At 50.2% G+C, this 18196-nt stretch overlaps 1 protein-coding gene across 3 annotated transcripts in view; it reads left to right on the forward strand.

The window, feature by feature from the left end:
* The window catches only part of EPPK1 (epiplakin 1), a 38430-nt gene extending 29646 nt beyond the window's left edge, over positions 1-8784 (forward strand). The window contains exons 3-4 of one of the 3 annotated variants that reach the window (XM_083621751.1): positions 454-3717; positions 5809-8784. In XM_083621751.1, the coding sequence (XP_083477877.1) occupies positions 454-3717; positions 5809-7824 (5280 nt within the window). In that variant the 3' untranslated portion in view covers positions 7825-8784. Of the gene's footprint in view, positions 1-453 lie in introns of all 3 variants that reach the window. The other 2 variants (XM_083621750.1, XM_083621752.1) reach the window with 2 other exon arrangements.
* Positions 8785-18196: the final 9412 nt, after the last annotated feature.

Below are 18196 nucleotides of genomic sequence, written 5' to 3' on the forward strand. Positions count from 1 at the left end.
ACCCTAACCCTTGAGGAGATCACCCACATCCTCGTTACCACCGTTACCGAGACAGAGGAAAGGAACGCCAAGCCGACGGGCCATGAACACGCTCCACGTACCCCTCAAGCAACATCACCAAAGCGAGACACTGCTCAGCCATCCTTCGAAGAGAACTGGCAGAAGACCTTGAAGTCCACAACCCTCCAAATGCCTGCTGGACCACAAAGAGGCCAGACGGTCACTGTGTGGGACCTGCTCTTCTCCAACTATATCACAGAAGAAAAGAGGGCAGAGTTCTTGGACTTGTACAAGAGAGGGATGATATCAGTGGACCGGTTGATCCATGTCCTCACCACCCTGGTCACCAAAAAGGAAGCCACAAGTAGGAAATTGGACATTAAAGTGAGAACCCCCAGCAACGATGGCCCTGAACGGGAGGAGGAGGAGAAGGATGATGATGATGAAGAACAGGAGATGGATGCGCCAGTACTGGGAGAAAAGGAAGTGGCTCTGAAATCCCGGAAGGTTAAAGTCCCCGCAAGCGCATTCCATGGAAGGGAGGTTTCCGTGTGGGACGTGCTCCACTCCAAATACATCCCTGAGGAGAAGCGGAAGGAGCTGCTTCAACTCTACAAATCTGGAGTCCTCACCATTGACCAAATGGAAACTGTAGTCACCGCCATCGTCAACAAAACAGAGGAGGAGAAAACAAAGGAAGCTTCCCACGCGCCCTCGGAAAGCTGGGAAGAGCCCTTGCGGAATCACACTGTGGTCCTGCATGTGGGTGAGTTGCAGGGGCAAGAAGTCTCCCTGTGGGACCTCATCTTCTCTCAATACGTTCCAGAAGCCCAGAGAGAGGAGCTCCTCACAAAGTACCGGTCGGGAATCCTCAGCATTCAGGAAATGATCGTCACACTGGCCCCTCTTCTCACAGAGACAGGAGGAAGCCACGGCGGAGATGGAGAAGCTTCCTCTCGCGAGGAAGAACTAGAAAGTGCCTTGCGCCGGGTGACCGTGGAGGTGCCGTCGGGCGAGTTCCAAGGCCACAGGCAGTCCGCATGGGACCTTCTCTTCTCCAAATACGTGACCGCAGACAAACGGCAGGAACTCCTGGAGAAGTACCGAGCAGGATCCTTGACCAGTGAGGAGCTCGTCCGAAGAATCAGCATCCTCATTGAGGAGATGGAGGAAAAGAGCAACAAGCTGAAATTCTCCGGGCTCAGGAGGCAGGTGACAGCCTCGGAGCTCTTCAACTCGGAAATCATTGACAAGGAAACACTCTCTGAGCTCACGCACGGAACCAAAACTGTGGAAGAGGTCACGGAAAGAGATTCGGTGAAGCGATACCTGGAGGGCACCAGCTGCATTGCCGGAGTTCTGGTGCCGTCCCGCTCAGACCCTTCCAAGACAGAGAAGATGACCATCTACCAAGCCATGTGGAAAGGCTTCTTGAGGCCGGGCACCGCCCTGGTGCTGCTGGAGGCCCAGGCCGCCACGGGGTTCATCACGGACCCTCTGAAGAACGAGAAGCTCTCTGTGGACGAAGCTGTCTCTGCCGAGCTGGTGGGTGCCGAGCTGAAGGAGAAGCTTCTCTCTGCAGAGAGAGCCGTGACCGGATACAACGACCCCTACACGGGGAACAAGATCTCCCTTTTCCAGGCCATGAAGAAAGGCCTCATCGTCAAAGATCACGGCATCCGCCTGCTGGAGGCTCAGATCGCCACTGGCGGCATCATCGACCCAGTGCAAAGTCATCGCCTGCCCGTCAACGTAGCATACAAGCGGGGCTTCTTTGACGAGGAAATGAACCGCGTCCTCTCAGATCCCTCCGATGACACCAAGGGCTTCTTTGATCCCAACACCCACGAGAACCTCACCTACTTGCAGCTCCGGCACAGGTGTCTCCCCGATCCTGAGACCGGTCTGTTGATGCTGCAAGTGTTGGACAAGGGCTCCTTTTCCTTCTATCTGAACGACAGCACGAGGAAGGCCCTGCAGTCTGCCAAGGCCAGGGTTGGCGTGGGCCTCTTCGAGGGCCAAGACGTCTCCGCCTGGGACCTCCTCTTCTCCAGATACATCTCTCCGCATAAGAGGATGGAGCTGCTGAAGCAGTACAAAGCTGGCACCCTAACCCTTGAGGAGATCACCCACATCCTCGTTACCACCGTTACCGAGACAGAGGAAAGGAACGCCAAGCCGACGGGCCATGAACCCGCTCCACGTACCCCTCAAGCAACATCACCAAAGCGAGACACTGCTCAGCCATCCTTCGAAGAGAACTGGCAGAAGACCTTGAAGTCCACAACCCTCCAAATGCCTGCTGGACCACAAAGAGGCCAGACGGTCACTGTGTGGGACCTGCTCTTCTCCAACTATATCACAGAAGAAAAGAGGGCAGAGTTCTTGGACTTGTACAAGAGAGGGATGATATCAGTGGACCGGTTGATCCATGTCCTCACCACCCTGGTCACCAAAAAGGAAGCCACAAGTAGGAAATTGGACATTAAAGTCAGAAGCCCCAGCAACGATGGCCCTGAACGGGAGGAGGAGGAGAAGGATGATGATGATGATGATGATGAAGAGGAGATGGACGCGCCAGTACTGGGAGAAAAGGAAGTGGCTCTGAAATCCCGGAAGGTTAAAGTCACCGCAAGCGCGTTCCATGGAAGGGAGGTTTCCGTGTGGGACGTGCTCCACTCCAAATACATCCCTGAGGAGAAGCGGAAGGAGCTGCTTCAATGCTATAAATCCGGCATCCTCACCATTGACCAAATGGAAACTGTAGTCACCGCCATCGTCAACAAAACAGAGGAGGAGAAAACAAAGGAAGCTTCCCACGCGCCCTCGGAAAGCTGGGAAGAGCCCTTGCGGAATCACACTGTGGTCCTGCATGTGGGTGAGTTCCAGGGGCAAGAAGTCTCCCTGTGGGACCTCCTCTTCTCTCAATACGTTCCAGAAGCCCAGAGAGAGGAGCTCTTCACAAAGTACCGTTCAGGAATCCTCAGCATTCAGGAAATGATCGTCATGCTGGCCGCTCTTCTCACAGAGACAGGAGGAAATCACGGTGGAGATGGAGAAGCTCCCTACAGTCCCAGCAGGGAAACATCCTTGTGCGAGGAAGAACTAGAAAGTGCCTTGCGCCGGGTGACCGTGGAGGTGCCGTCAGGCGAGTTCCAAGGCCACAGGCAGTCCGCATGGGAGCTCCTCTTCTCCAGATACATCTCTCCGCAGAAGAGGATGAAGCTGCTGAGGCAGTACAAAGCTGGCACCCTAACCCTTGAGGAGATCACCCACATCCTCGTTACCACCGTTACCGAGACAGAGGAAATGAACGCCAAGCCGACGGGCCATGAACACGCTCCACGTACCCCTCAAGCAACATCACCAAAGCAAGACACTGCTCAGCCATCCTTCGAAGAGAACTGGCAGAAGACCTTGAAGTCCACAACCCTCCAAATGCCTGCTGGACCACAAAGAGGCCAGGCGGTCACTGTGTGGGACCTGCTCTTCTCCAACTATATCACAGAAGAAAAGAGGGCAGAGTTCTTGGGCTTGCACAAGAGAGGGATGATATCAGTGGACCGGTTGATCCATGTCCTCACCACCCTGGTCACCAAAAAGGAAGCCACAAGTAGGAAATTGGACATTAAAGTCAGAAGCCCCAGCACCGATGACCCTGAGCGGGAGGAGGAGGAGAAGGATGATGATGATGAAGAACAGGAGATGGATGCGCCAGTACTGGGAGAAAAAGAAGCAGCTCTGAAATCCAGGAAGGTTAAAGTCCCCGCAAGCGCGTTCCATGGAAGGGAGGTTTCCGTGTGGGACGTGCTCCACTCCAAATACATCCCTGAGGAGAAGCGGAAGGAGCTGCTTCAATGCTATAAATCCGGCATCCTCACCATTGACCAAATGGAAACTGTAGTCACCGCCATCGTCAACAAAACAGAGGAGGAGAAAACAAAGGAAGCTTCCCACGCGCCCTCGGAAAGCTGGGAAGAGCCCTTGCGGAATCACACTGTGGTCCTGCATGTGGGTGAGTTCCAGGGGCAAGAAGTCTCCCTGTGGGACCTCCTCTTCTCTCAATACGTTCCAGAAGCCCAGAGAGAGGAGCTCCTCACAAAGTACCGGTCGGGAATCCTCAGCATTCAGGAAATGATCGTCACACTGGCCCCTCTTCTCACAGAGACAGGAGGAAGCCACGGCGGAGATGGAGAAGCTTCCTCTCGCGAGGAAGAACTAGAAAGTGCCTTGCGCCGGGTGACCGTGGAGGTGCCGTCGGGCGAGTTCCAAGGCCACAGGCAGTCCGCATGGGACCTTCTCTTCTCCAAATACGTGACCGCAGACAAACGGCAGGAACTCCTGGAGAAGTACCGAGCAGGATCCTTGACCAGTGAGGAGCTCGTCCGAAGAATCAGCATCCTCATTGAGGAGATGGAGGAAAAGAGCAACAAGCTGAAATTCTCCGGGCTCAGGAAGCAGGTGACAGCCTCGGAGCTCTTCAACTCGGAAATCATTGACAAGGAAACACTCTCTGAGCTCACGCACGGAACCAAAACTGTGGAAGAGGTCACGGAAAGAGATTCGGTGAAGCGATACCTGGAGGGCACCAGCTGCATTGCCGGAGTTCTGGTGCCGTCCCGCTCAGACCCTTCCAAGACAGAGAAGATGACCATCTACCAAGCCATGTGGAAAGGCTTCTTGAGGCCGGGCACCGCCCTGGTGCTGCTGGAGGCCCAGGCCGCCACGGGGTTCATCACGGACCCTCTGAAGAACGAGAAGCTCTCTGTGGACGAAGCTGTCTCTGCCGAGCTGGTGGGTGCCGAGCTGAAGGAGAAGCTTCTCTCTGCAGAGAGAGCCGTGACCGGATACAACGACCCCTACACGGGGAACAAGATCTCCCTTTTCCAGGCCATGAAGAAAGGCCTCATCGTCAAAGATCACGGCATCCGCCTGCTGGAGGCTCAGATCGCCACTGGCGGCATCATCGACCCAGTGCAAAGTCATCGCCTGCCCGTCAACGTAGCATACAAGCGGGGCTTCTTTGACGAGGAAATGAACCGCGTCCTCTCAGATCCCTCCGATGACACCAAGGGCTTCTTTGATCCCAACACCCACGAGAACCTCACCTACTTGCAGCTCCGGCACAGGTGTCTCCCCGATCCTGAGACCGGTCTGTTGATGCTGCAAGTGTTGGACAAGGGCTCCTTTTCCTTCTATCTGAACGACAGCACGAGGAAGGCCCTGCAGTCTGCCAAGGCCAGGGTTGGCGTGGGCCTCTTCGAGGGCCAAGACGTCTCCGCCTGGGACCTCCTCTTCTCCAGATACATCTCTCCGCATAAGAGGATGGAGCTGCTGAAGCAGTACAAAGCTGGCACCCTAACCCTTGAGGAGATCACCCACATCCTCGTTACCACCGTTACCGAGACAGAGGAAAGGAACGCCAAGCCGACGGGCCATGAACCCGCTCCACGTACCCCTCAAGCAACATCACCAAAGCGAGACACTGCTCAGCCATCCTTCGAAGAGAACTGGCAGAAGACCTTGAAGTCCACAACCCTCCAAATGCCTGCTGGACCACAAAGAGGCCAGACGGTCACTGTGTGGGACCTGCTCTTCTCCAACTATATCACAGAAGAAAAGAGGGCAGAGTTCTTGGACTTGTACAAGAGAGGGATGATATCAGTGGACCGGTTGATCCATGTCCTCACCACCCTGGTCACCAAAAAGGAAGCCACAAGTAGGAAATTGGACATTAAAGTGAGAACCCCCAGCAACGATGACCCTGAACGGGAGGAGGAGGAGAAGGATGATGATGATGAAGAACAGGAGATGGATGCGCCAGTACTGGGAGAAAAGGAAGTGGCTCTGAAATCCCGGAAGGTTAAAGTCCCCGCAAGCGCATTCCATGGAAGGGAGGTTTCCGTGTGGGACGTGCTCCACTCCAAATACATCCCTGAGGAGAAGCGGAAGGAGCTGCTTCAACTCTACAAATCTGGAGTCCTCACCATTGACCAAATGGAAACTGTAGTCACCGCCATCGTCAACAAAACAGAGGAGGAGAAAACAAAGGAAGCATCCCACGCGCCCTCGGAAAGCTGGGAAGAGCCCTTGCGGAATCACACTGTGGTCCTGCATGTGGGTGAGTTCCAGGGGCAAGAAGTCTCCCTGTGGGACCTCCTCTTCTCTCAGTACATCTCAGAGGGCAAAAGAGAAGAGCTTCTAAGCATATATAGAAATTGTCAACTTACTCCTGAGGAATTGGCAGCTGTTCTTTCTACTCTTATTACTGAAATGTCAGAGCAAGGTAATAAATTTTCAGCAGATAATCTATCAGCTGCTGACATGTCTTCATCGGGGACAGAAGAAGCATCACTTCTGGAATGGGAAGAAAAGGAAAAAGCTCTGAAATCCCGAATGGTGGAAGTCACCACAGGTGAGTTCCGTGGACAGAAACTTTCTGTGTGGGACATCCTTCACTCCAAGTACATCCCTGAGGAGAAGCAGAAGGAGTTGTTGAAGCTGTACAAATCTGGTATCCTCACCATTGACCAAGTAGAAACTGTTGCCACCTCCATTGTCACTAAAACTGAGGAGCATCCGGAGAGGACTTCACATCTTAGCAGTGACACAACTGAGCAAAAGGATACTGAAGCTCCAGAGTCATCATACTATGACCTTCTCCAGCACACCTTGCGCCTTAAAAATATTGATGTCACCATACGAGAAGTCCATGGTCAAAAGGCTTCCGTCTGGGATCCTTTCTTTTCACGGTTTGTCTCTAATATCAGGAAAGAGGAGATTGTACATAGACATGGAGCACCAACAGTAAGCGTTAAAGAAAGTATTCAAAGCATCACTACACTTCTTACAGAACCCGCAATGGGTAGTGGCACACCATGCAGAAGTGAGGAAACTCCCACTGAAGACATTAAACCACCCAGAACACTTGACGCTTCTCAGGCAGAAGACCAAGAGAAAACACAGGATTCTTTGAAATCCAGACTGGTCAACGTATCCATTGGTCAATTCCATGAGCCCCATATATCACTGTGGGATCTACTCCATTCTCATTATATCCCTGAGGAGAAACGGAAGGAGCTGCTGCAACTGTACCAATCTGGCATCCTCACCATTGACCAAATGGAAACCGTCGTGACTTCAATCATCAACAGAACAGAGGAGGAGAAAGTCACTGACCCTGGATGTGTTGCAAGTCCAAACCAAGAGACACGGTTGCCAGAAAGAGATGAGAACGTTTGCCTCTCCCCTTCCTCTTCTTTGGAAAACATGCTACGCTCTGAGAGTTTTGTGGTGCCAGTTGGAGAGTTCAAAGGGCAGATGGTGTCTTGCTGGAATCTTCTCTCCTCCAAATACATCTCAGAGGAGAAGAAGCAGGAACTTCTAAACAAATGTGAAGCCAAAGCGCTCTCTGTGCAGGAACTGATCGGCATTCTCACCAACATCATCACCAAAATGGAAAAGTGTGACAGAGATCAGTCAGCAAGTGCGGAGGGCAGCCTCACGGAGGAACACGTCGATTCACATGCACGGCAGCAGCAGCTGAGGAAATCCTTGAGGACAACTATGGTCCACGTGACTGCCGGAGAGTACAAGGGGCAAAAGGTGTGTGTGCTGGATCTTCTGTTTTCTAAGTATGTCCCTCAAGATAAAAGGCAAGAGCTCCTTGAACTGTACAGAGCAGGGACACTGTCCATTCAAGAAATGATATCCACCATCACTGCCATGATTGATGAGGTTGAAAGCAAGCATGGGAAGCACAACCGAAAAACGTCCTGCAGAAAAGGGAAAGTATGTTGGAAGGACCAGGGTGCCCACTCATAGCCAACTCATAGCCATAGTCATCAAAGCCCGGTGGCTCATTCGACTCTCTCTGACCAAAGGCTGCCTGCCCCCCTCCTCCAGCCCCCATCCTTAGCCAGCATTCTCCTTCACAAGTGCACCAAGGACGGGCCCTGTCAGCAGGAAGCCCTTCATCCGCTGTGACCTTTTGAGAGAGTTCTTCATGCTCTCGTTTCTCTCCGTTCTCTACTGCTGCATTTGCACACTGGTGGGGGGCCTGGGGCAATTCTTGTCTTGAGCATCTGGACTTCTCCCCTGGATTGCCAGTCACAACTGAAAGAAGTTCTGCTCATACAGCACTCTCCCAAATGTGGCAAGTACCTCAGGGACTTTCTAGGAAATTCTACTCTGGGTTTCTATTTGGGAACATTTGTGTGCCCTGAAAGGCATGGGGTGTGTGTGAAAATAGTGTCTGTGACTTCAGGCAATCTCTGCATGAAACAGAGGGGTCTCCATCATCGCTGGTGGCTACTCAAGGATGGTGCAACCTGGGTGCAACCAAGGACAAGAGTGAATTATTTGTGACTTGAGGGTGCATTGAGAGTGCTCAAAAGCAGAATGTTACTCCCCCCCACCCCCTTCAGAATCTCTTAAGCTGGTCTGTGGAGTTCACAATGGAAAATGACTTGGGCTGAATACTTGATTTCCAAATCCATCCATTTTTTGGTCAAGCGCTGCTTTTTCCCTGGAGATTGTGGGGACCATAGGAAACTTGGCTTCCATTTTCACTGATCTTTGTTTCTTCCACACCTGGGGTTGCAACACCTGCCCTGGAAACATTGCAAGTGGGCTGAAGCTGTGAGCCCAGGTCCAAAGGCCCTTCCATTCTGTGACGGGTTCCAGAGCAGGTCCTTCATGAGAAAGGACACTGGAAGGATGTCACAGAGCAACTACTCAGCTTGACTGTTTCTACTAACAATAAAGGACAACTTTAAAACTCTCTGTAGGGCTATGTGGCTGCATTGACATTTCTTCTGAAGATCCATTGTTTCTAGATCTCCTAAAGATGGACAGTTTCATTCATTCATTCCAGAATTTAGTATTTATAGGCAAAGTCCTCCTCCCAATCTAGCTTACGTAAAACATGAAAAACTTGAAATAAGTCTTAAATATACATAGAAACAACCCAATTAAAACCAGCAGCAGTTAAAACAATATATAGCCCAGCTCACAGTGTGCTTAACGAAAAGCTGGCTGAAACCTTTTAAGGCCTGTTTGAAAGCTCATGGGCCTTCCCTGTACATTGCCTGTCTCTGTTGCCCCCTGGGGCGATGGGTCTGGACAGCCAAACCTGTGAGCAGAGGCCCTCTGAGGTCAAGTTCAAGTCCCAAAGCTAAAAGTCAACAGTGCTTAAAACTGAGTTGGAATAAAGCAGGCAGTCAACGTAACCAGTGCAGTATAAGGTCACGAGAGTGGTTAGGGCAGGGGTAGCCAATGTGGTGCCCTCCAGATGTTGTTGGACTACAACTCCCATCAGCCCATGAGCATGGCCATTGGTCAAGGAAGGTGGGAATTGTATTCCAACAACATCTGGAGGGCACCACAATGGCTACCCCTATGTTAGGCAACTTCTTGAAGAACTATAATTCCCAGCACCCTGGGGGAAGCCTTGACTGTCCAAGTGGTATAATAGGGCTTGAGATGCCTGGTGGGGCTGTGACCTCGGAGTTCTAGGATCCAAATGTCATATGACCCTCAGCCATTTTTATAGAGGAGGCCGTGGGGGTGGCAGCCATGTTGGGCTGTCCAGCAAAAACAACGAAGGCCCTTTGGGGCTCATTAATACTAACCTGGGCTCCTTTAGGAAGATGGGCAGCACAGACATTGAATAATAAATAAACAGAAGGAAGAAGGAGAGCCCAGCAGCTGCATCAGACCAAAGACTCAGCTAATCTAGAAGGCTCCTCTCATGGGGGCCAGCCAAATACCCTGTGGGGAAAGCCCCTTTTAAAGGGGGAACCAGAAAACTGCAGACCAGTTAGCTTATCATCCCTTCCACAAAAATTGGCTTGAAGCATTATTAAAGATAGAATTGCCAAGCATACAGAAGAACAAGTCTTGCTCAAGCAAAGTCAGCATGGCTTCTGCAAGGGCAAACTGTGTCTCACTGATCTTTTAAAGTTCTCTAAGAGTGACATTCAGCATATCGACCGAAGTGATTCAGATGACTTGGACTTCCGCACAACTTTTGACTAACTACTTCACCAGCCAGACTCCTGAGTAAGCTCACCAGGCATGGAATAAGAGGAGAGATCCTCTTGGGCGTGAATAATCGGTTAAGAAACAAGAAGCAAAGAATAGGAATAAATGGACAGGTCTCCAAGTGGGTATAGAAAGTGGAGTCCCCAAGGATCTGTATTGGGGGCTGTGCTTTTTAACGTGCTCATAAAATATCTAGAGACAGTGCTAGGCGATGAGGTGACCACGTTTGCTGATGACACTAAACTGTTCAGGGTCATTAAAACAAAAAGAGACTGAGAAGAGCGCCAAAAGGACCTCTCCAAACTGAGGGCTCATCTAGGTCTGTGCTTTAAAGCTCTGTGCCTGAGCACCATTTTGGCTTTCTCTGTGAAAATCCCCTCTTGACCACCGAATCAGAGCAAACAGCAAGTCACAGAAATGTGTGGATGAGCCCTGAGCTCATGGGAGGTAAAATGACAAGTGTAAAGTGATGCATGTTGGGGCAAAAAATCTCAGTTGCACCTATACGCTCCTGAGGTCTGAACTGGTGGCAGCAAACCAGAATGAGACCTTGGGACTGAAGTGGGTAGCTTGATGAAGACATCAACTCAGTGTGTGGGTTCCTTAGGAAATGGATCATTAGGAAAAGAACTGAAACTCATTACAGTGGTACCTCAGGTTAAGTACTTAATTTGTTCCGGAGGTCCGTACTTAACCTGAAACTGTTCTTAACCTGAAGCACCACTTTAGCTAATGGGGTCTCCTGCTGCTGCTGTGCCGTTGGAGCACAATTTCTGTTCTCATCCTGAAGCAAAGTTCTTAACCCGAGGTAATATTTCTGGGTTAGCGGAGTCTGTAACCTGAAGCGTATGTAACCTGAAGTGTATGTAACCTGAGGTACCACTGTATGCCAATATCATAATGCAAATCTACATTACAACTGCATTAGGACTATCATGTACAGTTCTGATCAACTCGCCTGATGTAGAGCTGGAAAAGGTCCAGGAAAGGGCAACCAAAATGATTTAAGGGATGGAGCAACTCAGGAAAGTGTACATCATCTGGGGCTTTTCAGTTCAGAGAAAAAGTAAGTAAAATGGGACATGCTATAAATGTTTAAATGACACATGACCTGGGGAAATTGGACAAAGAGAAGTGTTCCCTCGCACATGAAGAAGAAAGTTAGATCTGTCTGTCAGCCATGTACTGATGACACTTTAGCAGCTAAATTTTAAGCTAAACCTCTGGAGGACTTTCCCCTGTGGTCTCACACACAGATGCCAAAAGTCATGTGGGACAAGATAGAGCCCCAAAGGCCTAAAAGCATGGTGTGGGGCAGGCTTCTCTCAACACCACCTGCTGGTCCAGTCTGCAGAAATGGCCAGGGCCAACACGACAGTGGACCTCCCATGGGCCAGCGATTCATCTCCCGGGAAGAGTTGGGCAGGGGGAGCATCATCCAAGAGGGACTCAGCCGGGAGCTGCTGTCTCTTCCGTCCCTCCCCAACCACAGCCCTGATAGAGAATAGAAGCTTCCTGCCCAGGCTGGGGGGGTCCCTCTGTGCACCGCATCCCAGAAAGGCAGCAGCAGCAGCAACCAGCAGGAAGCCCACAGCCAGTGTCTGCAGTGGGGAAGGCAAGCTCCCATTGACCCACGGCTGCCACGGGGCAGTGACTGGGTTCCACCAGCTCCTGACGTGTTGTTGGCCTCTCACCCCCGCCTCAGGGCCAAGAGCTACCATTTCAGACTGTGGGATGACTCTGTCAGGACTGGGACCCTGGAGGCAGAGGAAATCCAGACATCGGGCAAGGATCAGCCCTGGCAAGCAGCCTGGTAGGGGCCACAGAGACTGCAGACTTCCACGGAGGCCTTAACTGCCTTCCTCCTGAGGGTTAAACCTGGTGGAGTCCACAGTGCAAGGTGTCTTGATGGAGAAAGGGGCAGCAGAGATCACCACCTGTACCCCAAACCATCTTCCTCTCCTGGGCTCATGAGGGAGGCCTTCCTGATTCAGCTCTGTGGGCTTCTCAAGCCTCAGACTGGCACCTGAGCAGTGAGAGTCAGGGCGAAAGGGGAGTGAACTGGGGAGGGCCGGGCAATGGCTGGGTTTCAACATTGTGATCTATCACCATTGCCATATGCCAATACATCACAGTGTCTGAAATAAGGATGGAACCGTGCAGAGGCAAACTGAGAAACCGGGGGTAGCGGAGGGAGGAAATATGGAGGGAGGGAGGAGGAAGAAAGTGGGGTGCCACAAGAGTCGGGAGACAGACACACCGGATCCAGTGAAACAGAATCTCATGAAATGATGAAACTACTTTGCACACACAACCACCGTCAAATGCTATTGGCTGAACCTTAAAGATACACTGCACAGATGATGGCAATTTCTAAATAATTGTATTTCAGGTGCTCTCTGTCCCTCTCCACCCTGAGGCATTGAAACATGGGCAAAGATTGATTTCAAGTTTTGCATTGGTTCAAGTTTTGCATGGGGGGGGGGGGAGAGAGACATTGGTTGTCACTAAAAGGAGCTTTCCAGCACTGGCATGAGGGAAAGCATGGCTCAGAGGCATGGAGAGTTACGGAGCCTCATAATCCGTTTCACTGAATCACAGGTTGCCTCTTTGTCCACACAGCTCTTCTGTGGTTTCTTGATGGTTTTTCTGTCATTCTGTGCAAAATTCACAAAGCTCCTTGATAATCCATGCCTTGAAACAATGTTGTTGTGGAGGATTCAGTCCCCAAAGGCATATCCAAGTACGAGAGGCAATGGGGAAACCCAGCCAGGTGGGCGGGGTAGAAATAAGAAATGAATAAGAATAAGAATGAATATTGCTACTATTATTATGACTCCAGCAACACTGAGCTGGAGGAACCAAGGGTCTGACTCGCTGCCAGAGCAAGCCCTGAAGGGTCTCCACCCAGCTCCCGCTCTCTCCTGCAGGCTGTGAACCCAGAAACTGCTATTCAGAAGCACTTACTGCTTCCAGCTGTGGAGAGAAATCATAATGCTGGAAGGGACCCCCAAGAGTCAGCTAGCCCAACCTCCTGCAACGCAGGAATTGTGGCCTCAGGGGCTGGGAGCCATCAGTGGCCTGATCCTCTGTGAATTTGTCTGATCGCCTTTAACACCATCCAGGTTGGTGACCATCATTGCTACCTCTGGGAGCGAAGGCCTTTGCTTCACCCTTCTGCCCTGTGGCAAGAAGGGCTTTCTTTCCTCTGCCCTGAATCTCCCAACATTCAGCTTCATTGGATGATCCTGCGGGGCTCCAGTGTTACACGAGAGGTGGAAAGCCCTGCTGAGATGCCCCACCCCAATCTGAGACTCCGATGGGGGACAGTTTCTGGGTGGGGGTGGCAGGTGGGTGAGAGGCTGTGGCAGCTGAGGCCACATTAAGCCCAAGAGCCTCTGAAGTGGCCTGACCCCTTTCACCTCTTGGCACTGGCTCTCCTCTGCCACAGCATGTCCCAGTGTCACCGTGCTGGAGGCTCAGCTGATCATGTGCCACAGCATGCGGCTGGTCAAGGAGAAGCGTCCAGCCAGGGAGGCAGGACCAGTTCCCAGAAGCTGGCTGCAGGTTTGAGGGGCCCGTGGGCAATGTGTCCTCTCTTGGGCTGGCTCCAGATCTAGCCACCCTTTAAAATTCCCACGATGCCCCAGCGTGATGTTAGGTCAGGGGCATTGTGGGAAATTAAATGGAGGCTAGGTGCAGCTGCCCTGAGCTGGGCCATGGAAGGAAACTTTTAAGGTGGGTGGGGAGAATTGGGCCAGGTGTCCGCAGGACACCCTCAGCTCTGGCCCCAGTGCTGGGCCCTGGCAGGATGTAAAGAAGAAGAAGAAAGAGAAGCTGAACTGCAGTGGGCTAATAATAATAAGCCACCACTCTTTCCAGCATCTCTGAAAACATTTCTCTCTCTTTTTGGTTTACATTATTGGACACTTCCTGCTTCCCACCAGCAACCCAAGGATGCTAGAGGCCGACACCAGCGCTACCAGTTTCCCCATCTCAAACTGGGCCGTGATGTGGGCAGTAGGCCAGGGGGTGTCCCAAACTCCATCAACGCAACAGAAAATGGAAAGAAGCCCAGCCAGCACGAGAGGGAGGAAAGCAGCTGGCAGGTGTGGGCAGGGTGCCCCCCAGCGGCCAGCCTCCTCAGCATGGCCTGGACCCCTCAGTGCAGGATTCAACCATGAAGAGGCCCCCTTGTCACCTGCTCTCCCTTCGCCTGAGCACCAGCTGCCTCAGCACTCGAAGAGGGGCGTCTTCATGCCCAGCTCTTGGTGGGCGCCAGAGACAGAGGAATTTCAGTGGTGCCACCCTCTCTTGGCTTTTCAAAGAGCTTTGAGGACCCATCTGTCTCAATCTGCTTTTAGCTGAGATGGCAATTTGTCTGCTGGTTTGAAACTGTATTTCGGCATGATTTAATTAATTTTAGGGCTTGCTAGGTTGGACTATCTATTGTCAGATTTTGTTAACTATTCTTTTAAATTAAGGGGTTTTGTTGAAATTGTAAACTGCTTAGAGGTTTTACTACAGTTAAGTGGTATATAGGATTTTGTTAATTGAATAAATCAAAACTGACAGTGTGTTTTTACTGAGTTTTAGCCTCCTTGGGAGATTTATTTCCCTTGTAAGGAAACCTGCTCCTTACTCCTAAGTGTCTGGGCACAGTGACTGCTCAGTGAGCAGGAAAAAACATCTCTCTGGCCAGGCTCAGAGGTGCTGCCCCGTATGGTGTCCACGTACTTGCAGGCTTCAGTGAGCCAGGGGACCCAGCAGGGGGTGCCAGCTGACCAGGATCTGGCCCTGAAAGAGGGCGAGGAGGAACTCTGCACCAGGCCCTCCTTCTCTCTGCCACCACTGCACCAAGGTCACGTCACCCACGTTTTAGAATTGAGTGCCTACTGTATGTATGTGCAAATGTGCATCTATCTCTATACATACTGTATGCAGATGTGTGTCAGCTGGAAGAGCCACACCTGGCTGAATCATTCAGGTGTTTTCCAATGGGCAGGTGGGGTTAGGGGCTTCCACTCCAGGCCTTTGGGAGACGCAGAGAGGGCTCTGATGATCAGAGGGGGGCACCAAAGAGGGGGCCTTTCAGCCCCCCCCACGTCCTCCTCATGCCCTCCAACATTTCTTTGATGGAAATAGGGACATTCTGTTCTACATCAATGTGCGCTGGAGATGAAACGTGGGAGCAGCTTCCTGATGTAGAAGGGGCACCTGGAGCAAATGACCGCCTCTCCGCTGAACCTACCTCACAGGGTTGTTGTAAAGAAAAAATGAGTGAGCGAAGGGATCATTTAGAACATCTTCCGCAGATAAGGAGAATGAAATAAAATAATAAAATTTTAGCGGAAGCTGCCTTGAGTCCCTGACAGGGGAAAGAGTGAGCAATAATAATAATAATAATAATAATAATAATAATAATAATAATACAGAAGCTGTTGAGAATGATCAGGAACTTACCAGAGAGTAAATTCTATTGAATTCTGGAACTTAGTTCTGAGTAAAAATGCTTCGGATTGGAGTGTAAGGCTGCCCAGTCTGGAACCAGTTACTTGGGAGTAATACAGTGAGACTTACTTCTGAGTAGACAGCTTAAGGTTCCATTTACAATAAAGGAATCAATACTCCATGCATTTCCTCTGAGGGATGGGTCTGATCTCTCCACCACTTTCAATTGTTCTCCAGGATGTGGAAAAGCAGGACCTTCTGGGATCAAATCAGACACTGGAACGGCTTCTGTCATTCTGGGACTGTCTCTGGAAAATCAGGACACTTGGAGAGTATGATGCTAACAAAGCAAACCCCCCCCCCCCCCGTTGCTTTGGGAGGGCGAGGGGCTTTCCTTTGGCCTGGTGGGGGGGAGGTGGACGGCAAGGGCCTCCCAGCTACCCCCACCCCTCCTGGGCCATTAAGCCGGAACAGGAGCATGGAGGGTTTCAAGCCAGTGCTGGAACACAGCAGAAATGTGGGTCAGCCCCACGGAGAGTGGCTGAGTCCACTTCCCTCCTTCTTCCGCTGCCTGGCCTGGCCCTGCTCCGTTGGCTCTGCTTGGCGGGAGACCCCTGTTCTGCTGCAGCCCCTCATGGCAGGCCCAGCAAGGCCACGGGGGGCAGGGCTGGGCCTGGGGGGCAGACCTGGGGGGCTGGGTGACCCTCGGGGATCCCTTCAATTCAGCCGCCCTGTGATCACTGTGATCATGGGGGTCTCTGTGCCATGGCCTGCCCAGCGGCCTCCGCACTTGCCTGACACGGCCCCTGAGGCCACTTAGGCTGGGGCCTGAGACCCCCGGCAGGCCGAGCAAAGGAAGGAAGGAAGGAAGGAAGGAAGGAAGGAAGGAAGGCCCACTACTTTTTATATCGGTCCTGGAGGTTTTGCTTAATATGATTAGGAGGGACCAGTTGGTTAAAGGGATTCAGGTCGGAGCTAAACAATATAAATTGAGAGCATTTGCAGATGATTTAGTACTTACATTGCAAGAGCCAGAAGCTAGCACGAAAAGAGTTTTGGAAATAATTCAAGAGTTTGGTCAAATGGCAGGATTTAAATTGAATAAGTCTAAGACAAAGGTTTTGGAGAAAAATTTGACACAGATAGAAAAAGAAAGGTTTCAGAACGAGACAGGGTTGACTGTGGTTAAAAAAGTGAAATATTTGGGTATAAATATGACAGCTAAAAATGTGAATTTGTTTAAAGATAATTATGAAAAAACTTGGAGAGAAGTGAAAAAAGATTTGGAGATTTGGTCCAACTTAAAGCTTTCCTTGTTAGGCCGTATTGCAGTTATAAAAATGAATGTATTGCCAAGAATGTTGTTTTTGTTCCAAGCATTGCAAATAATTGATAAAATGGATTGTTTCAAGAAGTGGCAAAAAGACATATCTAAATTTGTCTGGCAGGGCAAAAAGCCCAGAATTAAATTTAAGATATTAACGGATTCAAAGGAAAGAGGGGGGTTTGCCCTGCCAGACTTTAAATTGTACTATGAAGCGGCAGCTTTCTGCTGGCTGAAAGAATGGCTGCTTCTTGAAAACACAGACATTTTGGATTTGGAAGGTTTTAACAATATTTTTGGGTGGCATGCATATTTGTGGTATGACAAGGTTAAAGCACACAAAAGTTTTAAAAATCATATTGTCAGAAAAGCACTATTAAATGTTTGGGTTAGATATAAAGATTTGCTGGAAAATAAAACTCCAAGGTGGCTGTCGCCAATGGAAGCTAAGGCAGTTAAAAAGTTAAACATGGAGTCTAAGTGGCCAAGATACTGGGAAATTTTGGAAAAGGAAGGGGACAAACTGAGATTGCAGAGCTTTGAGAAATTAAAAGGGAAGGTGAGAGATTGGTTGCACTATCATCAAATAAATGAAGCGTTTAAACTAGACAGTAAAATTGGCTTCCAGGTGGAAAAATCAAAATTGGAGACAGAACTGTTAGAACCCAGTACTAAGAATTTGTCAAAAATGTACAATTTGCTGCTGAAATGGAATACACAAGATGAAACGGTTAAATCAGCCATGATTAAATGGGCTCAGGACATTGGTCATAATATTTTGTTTGCTGATTGGGAAAAGTTGTGGACCACCGGGATGAAATTTACGGCATGTAATGCCTTAAGAGAAAATATTATGAAAATGATATATAGGTGGTACATAACCCCAGTCAAGCTTGCAAAGATTTACCATTTGCCTGATAATAAATGTTGGAAATGTAAAGAAACTGAAGGTACATTTTTTCATCTTTGGTGGACTTGCCCGAAGATTAAGGCATTCTGGGAAATGATCTATAATGAACTTAAAAAGGTATTTAAATATACTTTCCCTAAGAAACCAGAGGCCTTTCTCTTGGGTATTGTCGGCCAAGGGGTGTTAAAGACGGATATAACTTTCTTTATGTATGCTACAACAGCAGCTAGAATACTCATTGCGAAGTACTGGAAGACGCAAGAGCTACCCACACTGGAAGAATGGCAGATGAAGGTGATAGACTACATGGGCTTGGCAGAAATGACGAGCAGAATCCGAAACCAGGGAAGAGAAGCAGCGCAAGAAGAATGGAAAAAATTCAAGGACTATTTAAAGAAATATCACAAAGTTAATGAAAGTTAGAATGATGTTGGACTGGAAAGTAAATGGTTACTATTAGCAATGGT

This window comes from Podarcis filfolensis (genome assembly GCF_964270895.1).
Source record: "Podarcis filfolensis genome assembly, chromosome: 7".
In the NCBI taxonomy this organism is placed as follows: domain Eukaryota; kingdom Metazoa; phylum Chordata; class Lepidosauria; order Squamata; family Lacertidae; genus Podarcis; species Podarcis filfolensis.